This window comes from Musa acuminata, chromosome BXJ2-8 (assembly GCF_036884655.1).
Source record: "Musa acuminata AAA Group cultivar baxijiao chromosome BXJ2-8, Cavendish_Baxijiao_AAA, whole genome shotgun sequence".
Classification (NCBI taxonomy): domain Eukaryota; kingdom Viridiplantae; phylum Streptophyta; class Magnoliopsida; order Zingiberales; family Musaceae; genus Musa; species Musa acuminata.
In genome coordinates this window covers 43,364,799-43,384,901 of record NC_088345.1, presented here as the reverse complement: position 1 = coordinate 43,384,901, position 20,103 = coordinate 43,364,799, and the positions used below count along the sequence as shown (strand labels likewise).

At 37.7% G+C, this 20,103-nt stretch overlaps 2 protein-coding genes across 2 annotated transcripts; one reads left to right on the top strand and one right to left on the bottom strand.

Moving 5' to 3' along the window:
* Positions 1-93: 93 nt before the first annotated feature.
* Positions 94-5,592, top strand: LOC135619545 (DEAD-box ATP-dependent RNA helicase 37-like). Its single transcript, XM_065121654.1, has 7 exons — positions 94-208; positions 327-1,205; positions 1,344-1,427; positions 2,260-2,502; positions 3,483-3,650; positions 3,847-3,960; positions 4,890-5,592. Exons 2-7 carry the CDS (start codon positions 429-431, stop codon positions 5,370-5,372), a joined length of 1,869 nt encoding a protein of 622 aa, XP_064977726.1. The 5' UTR covers positions 94-208; positions 327-428; the 3' UTR covers positions 5,373-5,592.
* A 727-nt stretch (positions 5,593-6,319) lies between these two features.
* LOC135619546 (serine/threonine-protein phosphatase PP2A catalytic subunit-like) lies at positions 6,320-20,077 on the bottom strand. Its single transcript, XM_065121655.1, has 11 exons — positions 19,800-20,077; positions 18,737-18,793; positions 16,617-16,700; positions 16,393-16,464; positions 15,106-15,177; positions 14,799-14,839; positions 12,227-12,293; positions 9,620-9,811; positions 9,456-9,545; positions 9,259-9,366; positions 6,320-6,755 (listed from the first exon to the last, which is right to left on the bottom strand). Exons 1-11 carry the CDS (start codon positions 19,893-19,895, stop codon positions 6,690-6,692), a joined length of 945 nt encoding a protein of 314 aa, XP_064977727.1. The 5' UTR covers positions 19,896-20,077; the 3' UTR covers positions 6,320-6,689.
* Between the last annotated feature and the right edge of the window lie 26 nt (positions 20,078-20,103).

The following is a 20,103-nucleotide window of genomic DNA, read 5'->3' as shown; positions in this document are numbered from 1 at the left end:
GAAAGAAAATAACGTCTACAACTTTCGCTTTTCTTTATGACGCAAGAAAGATATGTGATCTTATAACATACAATTTAAAGGACATTGTATGTAGATAACAATGATTCAAGGGCTTATGTGTAAAAGTTGACCAAATTATTACCTCCCGTCCATCCTTTCCTTCCCCCGTCGTCTCCGATCTCTTCCTAGGGTTTCCAGTGGGCTCATGGCAAGTACCTTTCGATCTCTTCTGATTCCTCTTCTCTTCGCCCTTAACATGCGATCGATTCTTTTTTTCTCTTCTGGTTTGCTCCGTGGCTGATTTGATTTTTTTTTTTTTCCCAAAGGAAATTATTTGATCTTGCTGTGGTACCAGAAGTGGTGTAATCTTGGATATCTAGGTCGATCTGTTGCTTTCTTGAGCATCTTGAACGTTTGTTTCTTGAATTATGCGAACTTCATGGGCAGATGCAGTTGCGACGGCCGACAGCTCGGCGGCCGCGACTAGCGCTTCCCCCAGCAACGTTGCCGCCGTCTCCGTCGCGCCCTCTCGCGGTGGTGGCCGTGCTGCCTACGTCCCTCCCCATCTACGCAACCGTCAGTCGTCTTCTGAGTCCCCCGCGCCGTCTCCTGCCGCGGGTCCTTCGGGTGCTGGACAGCCGCCTGCCTTCGCTGCCCCCTCGCCTGCTGGTGGAAGCCGCTGGGGCGGTGGCCCCATCCGTGACGTCGGTCGTCCTGGTTCCGCCGGAGGCAGAGGTGGAGGCGGTGGCCGACACTCAAGAATTGGTGGGTGGGACCGGAGGGAGCGCGAGGCTAACCCTTTTTCTAACGATGATGATACGACTGAGGCCGATTTTGATAGTCAGGAGAATTCCGGGATCAATTTTGATGCCTACGAGGACATCCCTGTCGAGACCAGCGGTGAGAATGTGCCCCCGCCTGTAAACACATTCGCCGAGATTGATTTGGGTGATGCACTGAATGAGAATATTAGACGGTGCAAGTATGTGAAGCCAACCCCTGTCCAGCGTCATGCAATCCCAATTTCCCTTGGAGGGAGGGATCTCATGGCCTGTGCTCAGACTGGGTCTGGAAAGACTGCGGCTTTCTGCTTCCCGATAATAAGTGGGATCATGAGAGGGCCATCTGGACCAAGGCAAAGGGGATCAAGAACCGTCTATCCTCTCGCACTGATTTTGTTGCCTACCCGCGAGCTCTCTGTCCAAGTATGCTTCAGCCTTAAATTTTCTTTAATCCTTTTTATGTGGACACCCTGTCTTTTTCGGTGGTTCCATGATGATTAATATTTTTCTTATGTATATATGTACTTTTTATTTTATTGGTTTCTGTTTTTGGTACCTTAGATACATGAGGAGGCTAGGAAATTTGCTTATCAGACTGGTGTCAGGGTGGTTGTTGCTTATGGTGGAGCTCCAATCAATCAGCAGGTACTTATTTCATCTTTTGTGTTAAAGATTTGCCTATGCTGTTCTACTGTCTGATTGTTATCACTCCAAGGCTTACTAATCATAGTTAACAAGTGTTCACACTGTTGTTTCTTTCTGAAATTTATGTGTGTGTTCATTTATTCCTCGAATAAAAAAATTAAGATTTGATATATTCGATGAAGTTTGAATCACACTGATTCCTTTAGGGTAACTTACCAATTTAAAAAATCTTTGCACAAGGATCACCTAATCATGATCTACTGGAAAGTGTATGGTAGCCATAATTAGTCAAATGAAATCATCTGAACGAGGTAGAACTTATTTTTCTTCACAAAAATGGGTCCCTTTTTTATTGGTTGATATTTTAGTTGGTCAGACAAGGTCCTTATTAGGTCCTAAAGGTCCCATATTGACATACTATGGGACAACAAAAATACGCAAGTGTTGAGTACTTGCGTACTATAGGAAGTAGACAACTGGAAGATGAGGGAAAGGGAAGTGGGATCAAACATACTGAGAGAAAGAAAGGAAAGGGTAGAAAAGGACAACACACAGTGAGGAGAAGAATAAGATGACTGATTTTTTAACATATACGTGAAAATGTGGCTTTAAGTGCTTTTCTTCCCTGTACATGATCACAAATTAATGTTCGTGATGATATTTGGTGCTAATTCTCAAATAGAGCTTCCTATTCAATTATTTTATATCAGACTTGCCTTTTCTCATTAAACATAAATATTGTTGGGTAACAAGGGACATTAGATATCATTTCTTTTTTCCTGTCATCATTCATCCGGGTTGTGCCTCTTTCACTGATCATACATATTTGCAGTTGCGGGACTTGGAAAGGGGTGTTGAGATTCTTGTGGCAACTCCTGGCCGTCTGGTAGATTTGCTTGAGCGAGCTCGAGTGTCATTGCAACATATTAGATATTTGGCACTAGATGAGGCCGATAGAATGCTTGATATGGGCTTTGAGCCACAAATTAGGAGAATTGTTGAACAAATGGACATGCCTCCACGAGGTCAAAGGCAGACTATGCTGTTCAGTGCCACATTTCCAAAGGAGATACAGGTTGGCTTTCGTCTTTGTTAAACAATGATTTGTCCAGTCACCAAGTCATGGAGATCTTTTATGTTTATTGTGAATGTGTTCTTGTTATACATGGCGATCATCTGTAGTTTGGGTTGGTGCTAAACTTTGTTACACATTAAGAATTTAGTTTTTGATTCAGATGCTCAACGTGACAGAAATTTGCACTGCAGAGTATTTCCATAGTCTTCAGGACACATTTGCATGATATTATTTTTCAAATATTTTTTACTGAAATTGTATATCTCACAAAATTTATGTGATAATGTAAACTCAATTTCATGAGAAAAATATTAATTATGTCATTACATTAGGAGTAAAGTTCTGTATATGCATTGTATCTGTAGTTTTATTATATTTTAAATACTTTCATGATATGGAAGCATTGCTGGATAGATAATTTGTTTTAGGTAAAAAGGACAGAGCAGTTAGGAATAATCGCTTTTTAATGGTTTGGTAACTAACTTTATGGACAATGTGGAGGGAGCAATGAAAAGTTACTGGGTTATAAAAGAGTTAGCACATTTGTTATTAAAAATATCTTTGACCTAGAATTGCTTGATAGGAGGTGATAATTCAGAGTAGAATGAAATTATTTATACAGTTTTTGATGGAAGAGATTGTAAGATAGAGTAAATTCAATATTAGCTGCAATTTGGAACTCCCATGTTGATGTCACATGATTGGAGAGTTTAGCACAAATTATGATTCCTTAATGGAACTTGTTCTGTATAAATGTGTTTGTCGGTCATTGGTTTATTTCCTGGATCTTCAGCCTTGCCATGTGTTTCTTGTTGGCCTATATTGTTTCTCCTTTCTTGTCTTTAGCAATTATTGAGCTCTAAAATATATTTTCACGTAAGGTTAGTAAGGTTTCTTGTTGACCTATACCATCATGCTGTTCCCATTTTCTTTAAGCAATTATTTGAATATGCTTACAGTGACAAATCTAATTTTCACAGAGATTGGCTTCGGATTTTCTTAATAACTACATCTTTCTCGCTGTTGGAAGAGTTGGTTCTAGTACTGATTTGATTGTCCAGAGAGTGGAGTTTGTACCTGAGTCAGACAAAAGAAGCTACCTTATGGACCTTCTTCATGGCCAAAGAGATACTGGCGTCCATGGAAAGGTAAGGCAAAGCCTGTTTCAAAGGTATTTTTTGGCTCTACCAACTTCTGTCAACTTATGTTTAAGTGTTTATTTTGTGTATAAGGTATGAGGTCCTTGGGTCGTCTTTGTTTCTGTAAATATATTCCTTGGTGATGTTTTATGGTTCCATAAATCTGTTTTTTATAATGATTGAATTTTCACTTTAATCGCCACAGCAAGCACTCACTTTGGTCTTTGTGGAGACAAAAAGAGGAGCTGATTCATTGGAACACTGGCTGTGTATGAATGGGTTTCCTGCAACTACTATTCATGGGGATAGGACTCAGCAGGTAGGTAAATCTATTATTACTTGAAAGATCAAGTTAATTTGTCTTGTTAGCTCAGTTTTTTTTTTAATTTTTTTTTGGATGTCTAATTTGTCCTGCCTTTGATCCAGTAAGTGTCTTTACTGTCTTTATTGCCTGTCTTTATATATATATATATATATATATATATATATATATATATATATATATAGTTTGATTATGAGAGTTGTTGCATGTTGATACAGCATATGGTATATACTAGGTGGTCTACCGAGTGAGCAAATATATGCGGCTGCATAAGCTGCTAACTAAAGACTATAGTGTCTCATCTACTTTCAACCTCCAAAGATGTCAAAATCTGATCCTTGTGATTGACCTTTATGAAGTTTCTTTACTAAGTTTCGTTTCATAAAAGGAAGCCAAATTTTGAGCTTTTATCATTTCTTTACTGATTGGTTCTCGTGTTTAACAAATTGGGGAATTAAACTTTTGTATGAATCTCAACAAATTGAATATCCTCGTGTTTGAAATTAATCATGAAAATAACTGAAGAGGACATCCAAGTTGATCATGATCTGATAACATATCAGTTACCTTTTGTGTTGGCGTAACTCTAGTTTTCTGACTCATGATATTGATTTGGCTAATTATGCTGAGGGGTTGATGGATGATATGACATGCAATTTTAAAATACAGATTATTGTCCATGAGATGTCGAACTTAAAATATGTAAAAAAGTATGCATGCACTATCGATGGGCGTGAACCTTCTTACAGGTGAACTGACTGATATTGTGCTCCATGTTGGGATTTACAACAGTTGTTCCAGAAGTATAAACTGCTGCTCACTTGAAATTATTGCATGCTACCACAATAAATCTTCACTATGGTTCTTTCTTGTTATGTTTTTGTTTTGGGAAGTGTTTTATTGACAAATTGTATGTGCACTTTTAGGAAAGAGAGCATGCTCTGAGATCTTTTAAGAGTGGCGCAACTCCGATTCTAGTTGCAACTGACGTAGCAGCCCGTGGGCTGGACATACCCAATGTGGCACATGTTATAAATTTTGATCTCCCCAATGATATCGACGACTATGTACACCGTATTGGAAGGACCGGCAGAGCTGGAAAGACAGGTAGAGCCACTGCTTTCTTCAACGAGAGCAATTCATCTTTGGCAAGGGCATTGACAGAACTTATGCAAGAATCAAACCAGGAGGTGCCAGATTGGCTTGCTCGCTTTTCCACAGCTCATTCTTATGGTGGCAGTGGCAGACACCGGAGAACCGGTGGAGCCCGCTTTGGTGGTCGTGACTTCAGGAGAGACTCCACCTTTAGCAGGGGTGGTGGCGGTGGAGATTACGGATATGGAGGAGGGTCCTATGGGGCATCCTCAGGATACAGTGGCAGTTCAGTGGCGACAAGCGCCTGGGATTAGTGTCCGTACAGTTCTCCAACCAGCTTAGCTTTAGTCCTCCTTTCTTTCTAGGAAGATATTTTTGATAGGCTTCTACACGATATAGGATTCATGTAGTTGGTAATTTTCTCCCGGCCATGTTTTCTGCTCATTCACTATTCTCCCCTCTAATTGGTTCCGCACTGCAGGGCTTATCCTCACTACAATTAACCAATTAATTGTTAGATTTCGGTAGGGCTTATCCTCGGTTTCTTAATTGTTGTTTGTTTCTCTTTATGTTTTGGGCTGTGTTTGTCAGGTGGTAAGTGAGAGAGAGAGGGGGGGGGTTTGTTTTTTCTTTAATGATTCCTTTTGATTGAACTTTGTATAAAGCAACTAATTAAGTGACGAGGGGAGGTAATAAGAGGGAAAGTGGTGGCGTGCAAGAGAGTTGGAAACCATAAGTGTGTGTTCATGATAGATGGTGTAATTGTTAGAATTAGTTTAGGAAAACTTCTATGAAAGGGAGCTTTCGAATGTCCTTTGGGAGGACTCGTGCTAAAGTTTATATGGTGTCATTGTTTCTCACGGTCGCATGCATGCCTTGCCTGAGAAATGTGTATATGTAGTAAGCTGTTGGCTAGGTGGTCTAGAGGATTGATTCATCATCTGCAGCATTTGCCAGTCATCCTGTAAATCCAAGTATTGATTAAAAGGTGAAACCCCCAAACAAATAAAAGAAATCAACATGTGCTAATTTGGCAAGCAGAAACCAAACATTTTCATCAATCATGGGATTGAATTGCCCACCCACTTATTTGAAGTGTACCAAATAATAATTAAGCGATGTGGCAATTAAGACAAAATAATCCTTATCCCCTTTTCTAAATTGCACCTCACAGGACAACAACCAAACATTCGAATGCAAGATTCAATCTGCCTATGGAAACAGTTAAAACCACCACCTCTGCGTATAATCCTACTATATCTTACAAGTCACCCAAGCACTCTACCCAATGCCGAAGAAAAATTGGAGAACAAGTGCAAAAAACAAAGATAGGGAGGGAGAACCAACCAAATCCCTTCCGACTTATGTGCTGCCGCAGCGGCGGCAATGGCATTATAACCATTTGCCTCCAGCCGTTACGTATCTCAAATACATCTCAATAACAAGGGTTGAACACTAACAACCACATTAGACAAAGCAAACTATTTTTCCTCAAGATCACACAAGCATATTAGCTTGAAATAAAAAATTGTAATCCTACTGTGAGATCTTGAGATTATATCTGCAACCACAACTTCATCTAGCAAGCATTATTTGCTGTCAGAAAATCAACTAAATGCTTCAATATCTGCTTACAGAAAGTAGTCAGGTGTCCTACGAGTTACATCGGGCTCTCCCCTCCTGGGTGCTGGTTCAAACTGCAACCCAAAACACAAACTCACTTAACGATCAATAAAACTTTCATCACTTATCTAAATCTAAAAAGAAACAAACCAAGTAACTCTATACTTGAGGAGCTTCGGACATCATAAATGGCAACAACAGAAACCAAGTAATAGTTCAAATCTAACAGGTTAATTTGATTGGATAAATACTCCAGGACATGCGTCTGAAGCATGATTTAAAGTTTCAGTCTGGTAGTAATGCCAGCCATATGTCCAACCAGTAATGGTATTGACCAGGTGCATCAAATCAAGCTAGGACATGTGGGGTTCTTTTGCCGATGTCCTTGCACAAAGAAACTCGTCAGACCCGCATGCTCATAAAGGTATGTAGATCATGGTATGATCACTACTTGGAATGGACTTTTGAAATTTGCAGACAGATCAGAAATTGTATTAGGCATATGAAAAGTTTAAAACTCATACCGTCACCAAAAAGGGCTCAAAAGAAGAAAAAAAAGGGAAAACTGCAAAAGTCAAAAATAAAGTTAGCTTCATCCTGCCAAACTCGATCCAAGTTAAATCATCTCGCCTTCTCAAAGTCATCAACCACCTTCCCCTTTACCTTGGTTTTCCTCACACAAATAATTCCATTGGATCCAGCACCATAACCTTCAACCCAAGTATAACATGAGTAAATTCATGCACCTCTATTTACCATCCACCTAGCTGTGTCACAGGAATATAAGACCTTATCCACCATCATTGTTATCATCATCCTCCCCAGAAATCATTTTGGATCTCACGTGGATTGAAATTAGAGCAAGCCGTCTTACCATCCTCAAACTATTGCCCATCAATGACAGCTAATAGGTCAACTAATTACGATAAGCTGATCCTAGACTAACTGTGTTGCATGGATGATAGAAACTGACTTCCTGCAGCAGAACAGATGGAGGACTGATATGTTATAAGGCCCCCAATCACACCCTAACATCTAGCTTTAGAATCTAGCATTTGTCTTCATATCAAGTCATCTTGTCTAGTTGGTCATCCTCAATCTGATTAGAATTAAAACATCCTTGACAATCTGGAATTAAAGAAACATCAGCTTTAGCTTCCTTTGTCCTCGGTTACGTACCATAGCAGCAGACGCATTTGAATACCAGCTTCTTTAAGCATAATACGAAAGACGATCACAAACTTGTGTAAATCAAGAAGAAAGCAGAATAGTTCCATTTGAAACTGCTAAATGACCTAATTTTAGAGGACTCGTATAAAAATCTTTTCAGATGAGGTGGATCCTCCATATTGTAGCCACTAAACTTCGATTGAGATGAGAGTCTAGCCTAAATCTCTAGCATGTTTAGTATGGATATTCACTCTGTATCATATTTAGCATGCTTAAAAAAAACCATGATAACACAGAGTAGCATGTAAAAAAAGCATGATGCCACAAAGTAGCATGTAAAAAGAGCAAGATACAAATATGGCATAAGCCTTAAGAAAGGTAAGGACAAGAAGAAGAACCACAAGGCTTGGATTACCTTGATCTCAAGAAAACAACCAAGCTTGCTTGAGAGAGATCCACACCATAGAAAAAAAGGGCTAAATCCTAGATTTTTTGATAATTTTAATGGAGAAAAATAAAGGAAAAAATGAAGAAAAAAGGAATGAGGTTGGCTGGCGTAAAGGGTTGATATTGGATGGGCTTAGGGTAAAACATTGATGGGTGTCAAAAACAGTAGATAGGGATAAGAGGGTAAGAGGTTGACCAATGCGAGAAAAGAGGCTTGTTGCCTGAATATTGAGAGGTACAATAAGTGTACCAAGTGGATGTCTGGTATGAACCAATACCTTAACCAGACCGCTCAGTTCACATACTGGTTCATGATCATACTGATACAATACCAATCAGTACGAACTGCTCCAACTGATTTAAAACCATGGTATGGAGTTTGAAATAACAGGAGACTATCAAGATAACAAGGAAAAAAAGGGTGTTAATAAGAAACATGTCGATAAATAATTACACCCCTAAATCATCATCAGCCAACATAGACCAGCTTCAGCAGGAAGCTAGCTCATGTTTGTTTCAGATACGAAGTAGAACAAGATCAGTGAGCTAAAAATCTTAACCTGATGTAACTCGTCCTGTGAGGTAACCTACAGAAACTTGGGCGTGAAACACAAAGTATATGATTCGTTTGCACTAATCATATGGATGGACCTCGTCAAAATACTTGGATATTAAGAGTGCCATGTGAAGCCAGAGACTATTGGATCTAAAGATAAGAAATTGCCTTGATGAAATGCCCATGTGAAGCCAGAGACTGTTGGATCTTAAAATAATAAATTGCCTTGATGAAATGCCCATGTGAAGCCAGAGACCATTGGATCTTAAGACAAGAAATTGCTTGATGAAATTCCCAGATAGTTATCACGAGCATTATAACAGACAAATGTTTTAAGAAAGCACAATACTTGACCCATTAAACTGAGTTTGTTGAGAGAGACAGAAGATAACAAGGATAATCACCTGGATAAATGTCTGCCCCTTGCATTCATCGACTTCCATGATGGAAGCCATGTTCCCACAACGATAGCAATAATTTGGTGCACTAAATATGGTTACCACCTTTTGCTCCTGTTTAACCCAATTAATATAATTCACATTTTAATGTCCAAAACAGAAATGCACAAATAAAAAAAATTCACTATAGTTTAGATAATTACATGACCCCAATTATATCCTTCCATAACCAGTTGGTGAGCTCGGGCTATCAACTTAAGGTTATTGGTATGGTTGAATTGCTCGGATATATCCTGAAACATCCAAAATTACTTGGTAAAGACAGATCCATAAAAAGCACTGAAATAAAAAAAACAGAGCAACATACTTGGCCAAAGGTATAACCAGCACCACGGGGAGAAATACCCCAACCACATCTATCATCAGGGTCAGACCACAAAAGGTCACACATAGGCCCCTCATGAGGAACTTCTTGAACCCGATCAAAGCTTCGTATGCTATCAAGAGTCTCAATGGATGGAGATAATCCACCATGTAGACAAAAAATTTCTGACTCAACCTGGTAAAATGAAGATGCTTAGAACAAGTATATAATTCATTTCAGAAGAGCAAGGGTCAAACAGCCACCGAGGGCATTAAGAGGCCTACAAAATTGGCTAGGTAAGTAAATAATAAACAATAACAACAACAACAAAGCCGTAAGCATGGTTTGCAATACCGTACTATACTGCTTGGTACGGACGGTACATACCGATCTGATAGAGGACTGATACGGATGGTACATCGGTACACCTTAGTATATCATGTGTCGATATGCTCGATACAACTCAGTATGTACCATACCGACAGTTGATCGGTACACCAGTACGACACGATATTCAGAACCTTGGCCATAAGTCTCAACCATTTTAGGTTAGCTACATGGATTTTTTGCTGCCATTAAGATATGTAAAATGTCATTTGTTTAAGTAAATTCAACGCACTTAAATTTTTATTTATAGTTTTTATTAAAATTGTTTTAGGTCTTCCTCTACCTCTACTCGTACCACTAACATTAACTATTTCATCCCTTTTGACTACCATATTCAGAGATCTCCTAAGCACATGCCCATACCATCTTAAACAATTTTCTTCATCTTATCTTCTATTGAAGCAATACATAGTTTTTCACGAATAAAAGTATCTTTTCCTATCTTTCTTAGTAACTCCACACATCTATCTTAACATTCTCATTTCGGCAACACAAACTTTTTGTATATATTGTTTCTTAACTACCGAACACTCAGATCCATAAAGCATTGTTGGTCTCACAACTGTCTTATAAAATTCTTCTTTTAATCTCAAAGGTATCCGATGATCACACAAGACTTTTGATGCCCCTCGTCATTTTAACCATCCTATTTTTACTCTATGAATAATATCCTCGTTGATCACTCCATCTTATTAAATAATTGATCCAAGATACCTAGTGCTTTTACTTAAAGGACTTTTTGTCCATCCAATTTAACTATATTATTCTATCCATTTCTAGAATCATGAAAATTATATTTTATATATTCAATTTTGGTTCTACTTAATCTAAAACCTTTAGTTTCTAAAACTAATAGAGAAATAATCAATATAAAGATCAACTATAGGATCATAGTGCCAAATAACGTCATATATAGATCAACTATCCACAAAGGAAATCACGACATGATAAGGACTACAATATAGAGAAATTTACCATGAAACAATTATCACAAGAGGACATTAATTTGTAAAAGAGCTCTACAGTAATGAAAAAATTCCATTTGAACAAAATGTGCAAATCACTTGAACAATTCCCAAAGTGGCAGCCAAAGTAAAAAATCATAAATTTCTACCCACCTAATTGTTAAAACATAAAACAATAAAATATTAGATAGAATTGAAGACGATAGCGAATAAGTAATACAATAAGAATTCACATAGCTGTGTGCAAACATGAAAATAGGAAGAGATGTCATATACAAAAATGTGATGCCTTTGATCAATTCTTAGTCCAAAACCATTTAAGGCCCTACTAACCAAATGAGCAACTCCTATAGCCCCTACATTAGCATGCATTATTATGTGCACTTTTACTTTTAACTAGGAAATGAGTATCACAACCACAAGACTGATTCCCATTAGGTAAAATAAATTATCGATGTGATTTTTTTCTGAAAACTCAAAACACTTCTCAAACTTCTTCACACTGTGAGATGCTAAGTATTCCTATGGTGAAGCATAAAAAAAATAGGTAAAACTTTTCTTTCATACAACTAGTAGAATATGGAGGCTGTTTCCTGAATTTATTGACTCATTTGCCACTTTAAGATAATATAGGTCCTCATGACAAATCTTGTTACTTCATGACAAATCTTGTTACTTCATTCAATTAGACTCTTACAATGCTGGTGCAACTCTAGAGGGTTTCTCCTTGAATGAGCTTAAACAACCAACATGGTAGATCCTCTCACCCCATTTAGTCTATTATGTTTCTTGTAAAGTTCACCTGTATGGACTATATGTCTAGGAATAAGGTACCAGCTTCAAAAAATAAGGTCAAATTGGCAGCATATTGTCAAACCTTAGCTTGGAAGTTCAAGAAACACGCTTATAGGCTAAATATCTGGGATCTTGATCATTGACATGGCCAATATATAATCCCTTCCAACCAGTCCTTGGCCCACAAAAAAAAAAAAATCATCCCTAAACAACATTCAAATGAAACTCACAGTTTCATCAAGACAGATAACCCTGACATTCAAATGAGACACATTGATGCCAAGCAACTAACAGGATTATAAATCTGAAATTATAAATCTAAACCATTCATATCATAAAATATAAACCATGTACGTTCCTATCATAACTGAAGGATTATAATGCTTACAGAAAGCCTACTTTCAAGACAAATTGTAAAAACTAAACATCAAATATGGAGTAATTTGGAAGTTAGAGCACAAACCAATGCCGTCAACGGGAAATAATCAAAAAGATCTGTGAAGGTCTTCCACACATTTGCATTACCATATCTGCAACAAATAATGAAATATAATTTAATGAATGTTGATCAAGATTCCTGGAGTTCAAATGTAAAACAAGAAGGTTAACATGACATGTTGCCTCAGTTTCCAGCATGATCATGACCGCACTCTCAAAATGTCATCCATAGAAGTAATAGGATTTGTATCTTTGATAACAGTGACAGTGTTGAACCCAGATTACAAAGGTGAATATCTATCTTAAGCATGATGAAATGTTCAAACGAAAGAAACTGTCAATATTGGATCTTTTATACATCAACCCCACCTCACATCTTATTCTCAAAATGTTTTACTACCGAACATAGCAGTAAAATTTTTGGTACAAAAATGCAAGAATTTTTGCCTAACTGGTATATATGTATGTACTTTTTCCTTTTTTGAGATTGTCTTCTTTTAGTAAGCTGGGTGGAGTGAACACAGTTATACTTCATGCTATGCACTAGAAAGCTACACTAAGAATAGACACCTTAATTGGTTCAACAAGTCAACAAACTGAATTGGCATTTCTCTTCTAAACTTCTAAGCAAGGTTTGCAATTTTGTACCGTACTAGAATATCGAGCTCAGCTCGGTATGGTACAGTACGAGTATACCGAACGGTTCATTTTGGTGTACCGCTTGTGTGTGTGTATATATATGTTAAAAAAAAGGGCGACATCACCTCGTTTTTCTGCCCGCGTGGGGAGAAGAAACCGAGGTTTCCTTCTCCCCGCGCAAAAAAGGGTGATGAGGCGACGACGCTTAGTTTCTTCTCCCTGCAACGTTGCCGAGGCTTCTTCTCCCCACGCGGATGAGAAGTCGTCGACGATGCCGAGGCCTCGTCGCCTCATATGATGAGGAGGCGGCATCTCATCTGCGGCGTCCGGCGAGGGAGGGCGATGACGGATCGGGATCGTCGAGGGAGAGCGACGTCGGATCTCTAGGTTCTCCCTTTTCTTCTCCCTCTTCTTTCTTCTCCCTCAACTAATACCATCTGGTAGCGGGCGTGACGGTCGAAATCGACCGTCACCGACCGATTTAGGATGGTAACGGGGCGAAAACAACCCCAATCAATGATACCGCCTGGTAGCGGGCGGTCCGCGTACCGATTTGCTGGCGGACCGATACGTACTGCCCGTTATTGACCATATTATTCGAAATTAAAATCCTAGCTTCTAAGCATCAATTTTCACAAATCTTTAATTGTCTCCTTCTCAGGGCTTCAGCAAGATTAAATCATTCATGGCCCAATTTCTTAGCATTATATAAATGAATAAATGGATGAATACAATTTACCTTTAGACAAAAAAATACACACACATACATACATACCCACACGTGGAAGGTAAGAAAAAATTTATAATTACAAAAAATAAAATACTGCACAATTAGAAGAAAGTTTTAATTACAAAAAAAAATAAATAAAGACTGCACAATTAAAAGACAGCTAAATTTTAGTAGCACATGTAATATTCTGTGGCTTAAGGAAAGGGTAAAAGCAATAAATTCATGATTATGTATTTCTATTTTGTATCTTGTATCTTTTATTCTTATAATGGCTCTGGATCATCTCGATCCTAATCCCAAATACTATGAATTCTTTAAACTGCATTCGGTTTCTTCCACTGTAATATTAATCCAACATTTTTATTATTCCAAGGACACTATCATAAAAGCATGAAAAATACAGGAAATAAATATAAGCTTTTAGATAACACATTTCCAAATCCGACAATATTCCTTTCATCTCGGCAGAGTCATATGCAAAGCACCTAATCCCTCTGTATAAGTATATTGAACATTTATGTCCTGATGTCACCATTAGAAAACTAAAAAAAAGGAAAAAATATATCCGTATGACGAACATATGTATCCCATCTACTTGGTCTCCTTGTTCATATCAATTATCATCAGTGTTAATGCAATAAAACGATAATCACTTTTCAAAAACACAAATTCGTATGAACAAAAAAAAAGTCCTGAAGGCAGTGCTGAGAACTTAGTTCACCTGCTTATAGAAAATAAGCAAAGTTAAATTTGTGCAAAAGAAAAACTACTGACATGCAACAAATTGGCAACAGTGCAAATTAACCTCAAATAAAAGAACGCATTTGATGCATATGAAAAAATGACATCCATTGATCCTCTTCATAGTGTAATAATAATAAGGCAGTGCTGAGGACTTAGTTCACCTGCTTATAGAAAATAAGCAAAGTTAAATTTGTGCAAAAGAAAAACTACTGACATGCAACAAATTGGCAACAGTGCAAATTAACCTCAAATAAAAGAACACATTTGATGCATATGAAAAAATGACAACCATTGATCCTCTTCATAGTGTAATAATAATTCTATTTGTGTCAACCTAAGCACATTGTACATATACACTGATGGAGAAGGATCAGTAGAAGAGCAAGTAAAGCAGAAAGCCTTAAAAGTTTCTGCCTACTGAGAGATATGTGGATTTGAAAAGACAAGCAATACCAATACCAAAAGATAACAAGGGAGGACTTACTTCCTCAGGCATTCATCATAAAATCCATAAACTTGAGTAATCTGCAATCACATCAAATAAAGTTATAAACTTGCATAGTCCGTACTAAATGATGTGAAATTACAACATACACAAACATCAGCATGATAACCAATAAAAACAGTAAGTGAAAAAGTACCAGTAATTCATGAAGGCAAGAAAGATGTCCAAGTGACATCCACTCAGTCATATGAAATTACTTTATGTGAAAATGGACCATGTGGCCAAATTAAAAAAGAATCTTAAACTTTAAAAATGCAAATAAACAACCAGAAGTTGGTCTATATACCTGACGACTCTCATGGTTTCCCCTGAGAATGGTGATTCGCTGAGGATATCGCACCTTGAGAGCCACCAAAAGCTGATAATATAAATTAATTAGCATATCAGTATTATGTCAAGGCTCAGTGAAATAATCCAAAGACATGGATCCCATGACAACAATCTACAAGTACAGTGAGTTCTTATAGACCACATCAACTTGCAATATCTTCATGCTATAGCTTCCAAACAAGTTAAAGCTTAATTCCTCTTGGACTTAGTTATCCATTTATAAAATATCATTTATTAAGTCATGGTCAATAGTACACATTCTTATTTTAAGTTTTTAACAATGGTTTCATATGTGTGCTTATAACTCCCCTTGCATATAACTCCCCTTCCAGCCGAATTCAAAGACCTGAATATCAGAACAGAGCTGAAGGGCAAAATATGTGTGAAGCCCCTTGAGTAGTTACGAGTCAGAATGGTCAAAACTTCTTAAAATGGACCAATCCAGTCATAGTCTTGACATGTTTGCTACTTCTCTCAGTTGTTCTGCATAGAAGAAAGAAAGAATGTTGACCTCCAAGATCTACAGAAGTCCACCACATGTTGTCACATCCCACTGCTGAAGGGTACCAGAAGAACGGGAGCTGTTGTTGTCAGAGAGAACTACAAGATGTGCAGTAGTATTACCCCCTTTTTTTTTTTCATGGCATCAAATTGTTTCCCCCTCCTTTTTCTTTGTTGTGCTATTTGTCAACATGAAATTAACTCTCCAAAATCTGCCATTCAGAGATCAACTGTCATGGGGGACTGCCAGCAATATTTAAATCATTGCTTTAGGTGTTAGAAAAGGCAAGCCTAGTGGAAAAGGCTCCCACCAATGTGGAGCTTAGGAAGAGTCGATATATGCGGTCCTACCCTGCAAGTAGAGGTAGTTTCCAGGACTCAAAACCATGGTCACCTAGGTCACGAGGGAGAAACTATTGCATCTTAACTGATATGGCCTTATCATGTATTTTTGAACCCATAAGATTTAGGCATGACACCTTAAGAAGATATAGATACACATAAATAAAGCATGATTGCAGGACATGCATAACTTTTAACTTCTTCTTGATAAAGCATATGAGAACAGCTTATAACTTAGCGTAACAACAAAACAGCCACTGGATCAGTGGGTTTATTCTTAGAAAACAATGGTATACTAACTAGGATTGTGCACTTGTTGGAGGTTGATACAACAATATCATGACTGTAAGAACTTATAAATTCAAAGGAGCATAAAAAGAGAAAAAGATACTTTCCTTACCGTTACAGTCTCAACAGAATAGTACCCACGATCAACATAATCACCCATAAACAAGTAATTTGTATCTGGACACTGAAGAATAAAAACAATGATCATCAAATATACAAGGCATACCGATTTAGGAGATTAAATAATCATCAGAGTTATTTGATCAAATTTAATTCATCACTTCCGAAAATCACATCAGAACATACTCTGCAGAATATAAGAATATAAAAGAGTACCTTTCCACCAATTCGAAATAGTTCTGCAAGATCATGAAATTGCCCATGAATGTCACCACAGATTGTCACAGGGCTCTTTACAGGCTGCAATGCAAAGCAAGATTTAGTTCCAAAACAACAAAACAAACAAAGCTTCTAATAACAGTTCTCAGAGGGAAATGAAAAATCTTGTTTGAACAAAAGAAAAAAATCAGCAACAACAACAACTAAGATCTCGACTATTTAGGGTTCTGTTGAGATCAACATCAATGGTCAAACTAAAATTATCAGGAGTCTATCAAAGCTTCTCTTCTGTCCTCTACCTCTCTTGCACCACTTACTTTAACGGTCACCCAGTTTAACTAGTGCATCATTAGGTCTCACTTTCAATATTTCCATACAACCTCACTTTTTCTTTCTCATATTACCTATTTATTATTTTATATTTCATCATTGCCATCCCATCAACACCAATCTTTTGTGCACGTCCAGATGCCAAAAATAATTATAAAACTAAAAAATAATTTACATATCATTAGAACCGCTTGCCTTTGCGTAACTGATTCTTCAAGAAACCACTTTCCCATCCTAAATCAGAATCGGTTGTAGAAAGTATAAGGTGCCAATATTCAGTTTTCAAGTTCTAATCGATGCAATTTTTTTTTCACGATAAAATTCATGGGTTGATTTCTCTTAAATGTACCAAAAAATGGAAAGAGTGCAGTAATATATTTAAAAAAAAATTAAACAATGATCTTAATCATAACATATTAGAAAATATCACCAGCAGACCATCACTGTCCTGTGGGGCATAAATTAGTGTATACCAATTGCTAAAATCAAATTGCAACTGAAGTAGACGTACATAATTTTGAAAACTTTGACAACCAAATAATTGTTAGCAGGATGTAAATATCAAAATTATTAACTATTTAAAATAAAAAGGAGGTAAAGAGATGATATTGCCCTCTGCATCGAGTGCAGGGAGGGAGAGAGAGAGAGAAGAGGGTGCACCCACCGCAATGGGCCATGGCTAGATTCAGGAAGGAAAATCAAGGCAAGTGGAATGAGGATGAAAAGTCAGTGTAAAAATATTTTGGTTCAGTAGTATACGGGTTTGGTCTAGTAGTTCTGCAACTTTAGAAGCCGAGTTCTTTCAACTTTCAACAAAATTTAAAATGGAAAGACGAATACAGTTCCATTCCATTTTAATTTGCTGCAATTTGGTTCACATGCCAGTAAATTGAAGCCAAAATGAATTAACAATCATGGAAGTACCTAGATCACATGCAATATTTATAGTAATTTTAATTCGAAATTGTGTAGTGCTGTGCTTATGGTTAACTTCAAGAATAGCCTTAAAAAATATCAAACTTGCTAGACAATTTGAGATGAAAGCTGAGAAAAGAATTGAAAAGCAGCTTTATCTAAAAGACAAGGGAAAGATTAAAAGGTACATTTAAAAGCAGCAAAATGTTACATCATTTGCATCAGCAAACCATAGAATAGAGTACTGATGTGCATTCTGCTATTGCATTGTGTGTGCCAATATTGGTACAGATTGTAATGTGCCATTTCGATGCACACAATAACAAGTGTAATTTTTGCAATGCAAGAGCTCTAATGCATGACTTGGCATGTGTCCATCACTTGCACCACACAGCAAAACATCATTCTGCACCAACTCAAGAATAATATGGGTAACAATGCAAGACGTCAATCCTTGATCAAAACATTCACGTTGAATTTTGTTTCATGAAAGAGGTAATTTTTCTATCAATAACATTTATCAAGTTTCCTCTCCAATACATAAGTATAATATCCCATATAATCTCAATGGTTATGACATATACGAGACTTGTTTATGCCATCTCATATAATCTCAACAGTTGTTGCAAAAGCGAGTCATATTTAAACAAAGTATCACTCATAAAGTGAAAAAGATGAAAATCAACAAGTTCTGAGAAAGATAAAAAGGCAGTGTATGAAGCTCTTGCCATCACAAGGTCTGGGTAGGAGAAGATACAACCCATGCATGCAGAGGTTATTTCTCCATCAGGACCCAGCCAAAGCAGCCTTTATGCTTTGCCAAGGCCTGCTGCGCTCAATTATTAGAACATCTTAGGAGCAATAATGCCTACCTGAACATTGCTTTCTTCCATTAAAACCTCCTTCGCCTTTTCACATAGCATCCTCACCTGCATGATTAAAACATAAAGACATCAGCACAATAAGCTAGCATCAGATAAAAGGCTGCAAAATGATTAGCATTCAAATGATAAATTCTAATGACGATTATTACAAGCATCAAAAATTGAGATGATAAGGGCATGACACAGAACATGGAGCAACCACCGGATGAGATATGCTTATGTTTTTACAAGGCTCAATATATTTTGAATCACAATCATTAAACACATTATCTTTTATTAAATCATGTCAGATTAATTTATAGCATATTCAAAGGGGAGCACAAGAACCGATGGGGAATTTCAATGCTTCAGAAAAGATGGTACAAAAAAGTACGAGGGCATCTTAACACCTTGAAATTTTCTCCCGAGTTTTTTTGTGTCAGATGAAAATCAAATTTGAGGTAAGTCAAGATTGCATGAGCTAAATTATCTCGGACTTGCGCACCATAAATTAAGGTTTCGATGGGTACAGTTAGAAGTTAGAAACCACAAGTTAAATTTGATATATGAACAGATAAGACCAATATATCTATGGCAAAGTAAATGTGCAATTTCGGATAAGGTTCATCATTAATAAGTGTAACAAGTAGGTCAACGCTGACACTTCTATGGGTTGAAGAACCTCATATCTCTTCCATACCATCCATGAACACGTTATACCCAACGAATCAGATCTAACATATGTAACACATCTAATTCCTGGAAAGAAAAGGTAAAGAAACAAAAACTTAAAGTAGATCCAGCGCTAATGTCCACCAAATCCAAAAAAAAAAAGAACCCCAAACTCCCCAAACAAATCATCCCACGTCCAACCACAGAGCCCATCTATCAGCCTCCCAGGTCGCTCAACATGACCCAGCCTTCACATCAAGAAACACCCGGTCATCCTCTAATCAGCCAAAATAAACGCAAGAATCCACAAGAAAACGAGAAAAGATTTCATCCCGACCAAATAAGGAAGGAATCAAAGGGGTAGAATAAAAGAGGAAGGAAAAGAAGAGAATAAGAGGACCTCCTGTTCGGAGAGCGGCTTGCACTGCATGAGCTGAGCGATCTGCTCGTCCAAGTTCCCATGGGTGACTGAAGCTGGCATGGGATTCACGCTCATCTTGGCCTCACCACCTTACCAGCCCAGTAAGACGCCGCCCAAAACCCAGGATCGGAACCCCAACCCTAAATGTCGCCGCCCCTCGATCCCAACCAGACAAGTCGCTGTCCCCTTCCCGCCCCCTCCCCTCCCGCGAGAAGAAGAAACCGCGGCTTAGACGGCGAGCAATGGCGATAGGAGAGGAGAGAGAAGAGGGTGGGGAAAGAAA

What these genes read in the sequence shown, in the direction of transcription:
- LOC135619545 (XM_065121654.1), top strand. Translation starts at nt 429, where the DNA reads ATGCGAACTTCATGGGCAGATGCAGTTGCGACGGCCGACAGCTCGGCG. An exon ending in CCCGCGAGCTCTCTGTCCAA is followed by an intron (nt 1,206 to 1,343) that starts GTATGCTTCAGC and finishes TTGGTACCTTAG; the next exon opens with ATACATGAGGAGGCTAGGAA. An exon ending in ATACTGGCGTCCATGGAAAG is followed by an intron (nt 3,651 to 3,846) that starts GTAAGGCAAAGC and finishes TAATCGCCACAG; the next exon opens with CAAGCACTCACTTTGGTCTT.
- LOC135619546 (XM_065121655.1), bottom strand. Translation starts at nt 19,895, where the DNA reads ATGAGCGTGAATCCCATGCCAGCTTCAGTCACCCATGGGAACTTGGAC. An exon ending in GAAACCATGAGAGTCGTCAG is followed by an intron (nt 14,840 to 15,105) that starts GTATATAGACCA and finishes ATGTGATTGCAG; the next exon opens with ATTACTCAAGTTTATGGATT. An exon ending in ATTTCCCGTTGACGGCATTG is followed by an intron (nt 9,812 to 12,226) that starts GTTTGTGCTCTA and finishes TCATTTTACCAG; the next exon opens with GTTGAGTCAGAAATTTTTTG.